At 32.6% G+C, this 5,849-nt stretch overlaps 1 protein-coding gene across 1 annotated transcript; it reads left to right on the plus strand.

Annotated features, from left to right (window-relative positions):
• Positions 1-1,967: 1,967 nt before the first annotated feature.
• Positions 1,968-4,705, plus strand: LOC140664295 (uncharacterized). The gene is made up of 2 exons (XM_072889309.1): positions 1,968-2,199; positions 2,714-4,705. Exons 1-2 carry the CDS (start codon positions 2,175-2,177, stop codon positions 3,553-3,555), a joined length of 867 nt encoding a protein of 288 aa, XP_072745410.1. The 5' UTR covers positions 1,968-2,174; the 3' UTR covers positions 3,556-4,705.
• Positions 4,706-5,849: the final 1,144 nt, after the last annotated feature.

Raw genomic sequence — 5,849 nt, forward strand, 5'->3', positions numbered from 1 at the left:
GAAATAAGATAGTATTAGTTTCAAAAAAATCAAGGTAAAGAAGTTACATAAATTATAGAAAAAAAATATAAGAGAGTTCAATTTTAAATCATAAATTAATTACAAAATGTCGAAATTTGTATAATTACGAGTTTTAAATATATAAAAGAGATAGAAAAATTGTAAAAAATAAATTTAAGTAAAATTAATAAAAAAGAAAATTTTAATTTTTGATGTACACATTCTCGATGTAATAGAGTAATAATGTACAATAATCAGTAATACTATAAAAACGTTACTGATCAAAAGTTTTAACTGACAAAGATTAAATTTTTTCGTTGAGATAAAACATACATACCTATATAATAAAAAAATTAATTCTCCCATGTTATTTAATTATTAAAATTAATTGATAAATTATTGTTAAAAAATGCTAGATATTTATTTTCCCCATTTTGTTTTTAGCTGCACCGATGCAGGAATCCCGCTAGTTTTATTCCTCTCAATGCGGTACAAAAATTGTCGTAAACCGCGAACGGTACGCGCGTTCTTACGCATCCATACGTCACGTAAATTGTTTATACCGCAACTATGCGTTTTCCGAACGTGTCGTGGCAAAATCACTTTATGCTCGTAAAAAACTTGTTAACGTGCCTTCTGGACGAACGCTGTGATTTAACCGGAATGAAAATAATAAAACACAATTGATTTCATATATATGAGAAATATAAAGATATTGCAAGATTCTTCTTCTTCAATTAATTAAATTTTCATTAAAAAGAATACCTAAAGAATCTCCACCCATCGAGTTGCTGGTTAGCGTAAGTAATGACTCTCATTCGATTACATCACGAGTTTCATGAAAGCATTACATAATAAAGTGTATAAGCGAGGAATTACTTTGTTAGACTTTCAGAAAGTAAATTAGTTTAAAATGTTAAAATGTTAAAATGTGATGAGAAAATTCAAGTAATAAAGAATATATGTCTATCGTGTATATCATAATATTTATATTATAAAATATAAAGAAGTTACAAAATAGAGTTCACGTGTATGTATTCCTATATATATAGAAGTAACTTATAGAAATTTTAATAAATATGTAACGCATAATTCAAGAATTGTTTATAAGGAAACAGTAATAAAATGTTGAGAGATCAATTTACTATAAATTATATGCTTATTTTGAAAATGTAATTATTTTATAAAAAGCGAAAGTGGATCATAAGCTTATTTATACTTTAAGTCTTTTATATCTTTATCACAAATCACAGAATGTTTGAAAAATATACTTATTAAATTGTTTTATTATATCGTTTTAAAAATTATATATTTATTATATCATTAAGTTAACGATATAAAACTTAATGAAAAAGATAAGCAGTGAAATTAGTGATTATACAAATAGAAAAGAAAGAATTTTCATTAGTTCAGTTAGAAAATTGTATATCGTTCTTATTGATTTGCGTGCGTACGATAAGTATAAAGATACACGGAACATCTTGCTGTTGCAAACGCAGACTTAACGCAAGACACTATCGCATTTCTTGATAAGAATAGGATCGCGCATATTCGCGCTATCTTATTTTCTATTGATAAGGAGTAATTCTAATCTGAATAAGTCCAAAATCAAGATCCCAGTTCGATATTTCGAGGAGGTATGCATTTACAGAGTTGCATTACTCGATGTTTTAGCTTCTATTAGAAAGTATCCCCACCGAACATATTCACCTTAAAAACTAGTTGGCTCGATAACAGGTTTCCATTTGACGTAAAACAGTTTCGACGTGAAACGGTTTGCGTAAGCCATTCATATTTGTCTGCACAATACGCACCGTGTCATATAATCTCATATAATGTCTGCTAATCAAATCGAACCGGAGCGCATCGCGCTCCCGGCAGTGGTTCGGAATGCGTTTGAAACTCGTACAAGGCAATCGATGATTCACAAGAAATTGCTAGCGCCGTATCGTGCAGATGAGCGCTGCACGAGGGACGGGAGGGGACAAGACATGGCTGCCGTCGGTTCGTGAAGCGTACAGAACCAGTTCCACATCGAGGCCGGTTTGGGACAAGTTTCCTTAGGTTTTTTAGTCTCCCAAGATGAGAGCTGCGCAGGACTTTGGCACGTACGAATAATACTCGGGTTGCTTGGTGTGATCGCAACGTCCTTGACGTACGGATTTCCGCCTATTATGGCTGATAATGAGGCGCAAAGAGGTAAAGAAATTGCTTTTGATTTAATTTCGTTTGGGCTTCGAACAATCCGTGAAAATGCTTATCGCCTTCGCCGACAGTTTCGTAGATGTCACGGATATAAATAAGTTACATCTGGTCACTGTAACGCGGGAAAATTGAATTCGAATAAAATCCACGGTTGTTACACGTGCAATAATTTGTCGAAGAAAAGAATAGACTTGAAGACTTTGAATATTAAAACATAACGTCAAAAAATATCATAAATGCTTTTACTTCCGGTTTAAATATTTCTCAGTCAAAAATATTGTGTCTAAATATCACACATTATAATTATTAGTTCTGAGACGTATCGATAATTAATTAAATTATGAATTATTAAATATCAATATATTCACAAATTTGCAAATTTTTATATTTTTATATTTTTATCTTTATAATATGTTTATGATTGTAAATACATTCTTTGATACATTAGTTTTTGAGCCATTATGTTCTTTTCGCGCGTATAATGTTTTTTTAATTATCATTTCAACAGAGAACGATATGGATGATATAGAAATCAAGATAGAGGAGCCAACTATTCAATGCATTGAAGAACAGCATGAAAATGGTTTTCCAAATTTTGAGAATGCCATCGAGAGTGCAACACCGTCAAATGTTGGCATAACGTTAAATCTGTGGACTAGCAAAGCCACCACATGCTTGATAAATAAGTACAAAAAATATCGATCGAAAGTCGGACAATCGACGCGGTTCAAGAGTTTGCGAGAAATGTTTGAGGTGATATCTTTGGAGATGCAAAAATACGGTTTCTACTTCAGTCCACAAAAGTGCGAGAACAAATGGCGAGTTCTGGAACGCAAGTACAAAAATCTTGTGTACCGTGAACAGCTGAAAAAACCTGGCAAAATGAGACACTACGGGCAATGGGAACATAAACGGGCGTTAGACGAGATCTTCAACGAAAAGAAGAAATACGTCTATCTAGAAAAGAACGATCCACAACCGTCGAGCGCATCAATGAAAAATCCTTTGATTTTATTAAAACTTGGCTGTGATCAAGGCAGCAACTTGTCAACCAACAATCAACAGCACGGAGATCTTTTGGCGCCAAAAGCTATGACGAATGAAAAAAACGAAGAGACATTGAATAAACGAACTTTGATGATATTATTTGAGAAATTTACCGAAAAAATGGAAAAGAATTTCGCTATAGCCGAGAACAACAAAGAGAGACGACACAAGAAGAAAATGGCCTTGAGACAACAAGAATTGGAGTTGAAGAAACAGTTTCTCAAATTGAAAGAACAGAAAATGGAATTGCAAAGATGCCAAATAATTGCTGCTGCACAAAATTTACGTTTGAATATGAAATAATATAACTATGAGCGCAGAGAATTGATATCATCAATTTTAATAGAATCAAAACTCCTTATTCGCGCTATTTTCCGTATTCACGATATTTTCGGTAGTCGTAAAATAAATTTTGTAACTCTTATTCATGATCACAAAAATTTCATATATTTACAGAATTTATCTCCTGCGAATAACTTTGACTGTGTGTGTAATATAATCTCTCTGTATTTCATAGTTTTTAAGAGGCTTAAAATCGATATTTTAGTATATACAGAGTGTCCGGTAATTGGTAAAAAACCTGTTAATGGCAGATTCTTGAGATCATTTGGAGTCGATGTTTCCTCAGCGAAAATATCGAAAGCCGTCATCATTTTTTGTAAGTTTCCAATTTTTATTATTATATATCTTTGTAATTAAGCCTTAAATTAAAATTCTATTACAGTAAACTCTATCTAAAATTAACTGAAGAATGTAGTTTTGGTAATTTTTCAAATTCAAAAGTTTAGTTTGCGAAAAGTGCCTTTTTTTCAATCGCTTATAACTCCGAAATTATTAATGCCTCGATATTTTAGCTGAAGAAAAATTGTCTCGAAATGATCTCAAAAATCTGCCATTAGCAGGTTTTTCATCAATTACAGAACATCTTGTATATATATATATATAATAGAATTCAGACAAGCACCTTGTCCTTGATATATGTTGCAGAGAGTACATTTTCAAATAACTTTTTCCTTTAAAACTTTGCGGCAGTTTCTCTTTCCTGAGATATTCAGTCAACGTCATCGGCGAGGTGTCCGCTAATGTAAATATTTTTCAATAAACGTAATAATTTAAAATAAAATAAGTAATTTTTATAAAAATTATACTTATTTTTTTTGTTTTTGATACATTTATTCTTACCGCATCACGTGGCTTCAAATATTTACTTTATGCCTGTATCTTCAGATGGCAGTACGCGCTAAATGTTTACATGCAATACATGTAATTATCACACGAAATATATTAATTCACAGTAAAATTAGAGTAAAATCTTTTTAAGTTTGCCAGTTATGTTTCATAATATACTTTGTTGTAAATGTTTCGATAAAATTGATTGAATTCACGAATAATCCAACATCAATCAAAAGACAAGATGTATTAATCATATTATGCAGATAATTCCAGAGAATTGCATACAAGCGACATAATGAAAGCAGCACAAAAAAAAAGAAAAAAAATAAAGTCAATTATCAATAAGTTGTCTCGATAGGTCCTAAGGCAAAAATGAAGAATCTTGATATGACCGATCGTCGATATACAAGTTATGCTTTGGTAAAACTTATATTTCTCTCGTTATCATGTAAAGTTGAATTGCTTCTTGATCTAACCGTTATTTACAAGAGGGCGTTAGTATATGGCGGGTACCGAAACCATAGATTTACTTAATTTGCATCGTAAGCGGAAAGTGTCACGTTCGAATGAAAAGGATAGAGGTATCTAATGGATCTCGCTGTCTTTTTCTAATGATCGACACCCGTTGCTCCGTCGTTGATTCCTCTGTTGCTCACTTGCACGTTCACATATCGAATACTCACACTACATAGTCGTCCACCGATCGGAAAAACGCGGCTATTTACATAAAGCAGGTTAATTACCGTGATCCGGCTTTATTCACCGGCCGATGCACCGCAAGTTGCCACTTGCTTTGTTTTCACATCTATTCACTCGCGAATACGAATCGAATTAATGCGATACGATAATTGCTTGCCACTTTACACGACGCTCACTGCACTCTTGATACGCGTCAAACGCACACGATGAATAAAGCACGCGAAATACGATTCCCGCGTCGCACGACACGCCCGACGTCCATTGTCCACGACCTACGCAATAGTGTAGACTGGACCTATCTAATATTTAATATGCACCGTAAGTGGAAGGCATCTGCATAAGTGAAAAGGATGGAAAGTTGGGGGGGGGGGGGACGCACATTATACGTAATGTAATATTCTCTTTCGTGGTTTTAAATTTTATTAACAATCCAGTTCTATGACGATCAGTATACATTATTCCATTTAAAATTCATTCAAGAATATTTCACTGAATTATTTAATTTTCTGAGACATCACACAGAGTCAATGAAATAAAATACTTTCTCCGGCGGAACTTGTTTATTATGTTAAACTATCTGTTACAATTATATAACACATAATAATCAACACGATGTAGATTTTTGCAAGTATGTAAATTTGCAGTTTTGAATCAATTTTTCTCAAAAATTAATAATCTTGCACGTGAGGGTATTACGCTTAACATTTTACTGTTTTATTTTTGAT

This window comes from Anoplolepis gracilipes, chromosome 3, assembly GCF_047496725.1.
Source record: "Anoplolepis gracilipes chromosome 3, ASM4749672v1, whole genome shotgun sequence".
Lineage (NCBI taxonomy): Eukaryota > Metazoa > Arthropoda > Insecta > Hymenoptera > Formicidae > Anoplolepis > Anoplolepis gracilipes.

Coding starts and splice junctions, on each gene's coding strand:
- LOC140664295 (XM_072889309.1), top strand. CDS start 2,175: ATGGCTGATAATGAGGCGCAAAGAG. Junction 2,200..2,713: donor TGATAATGAGGCGCAAAGAG/GTAAAGAAATTG, acceptor TCATTTCAACAG/AGAACGATATGGATGATATA.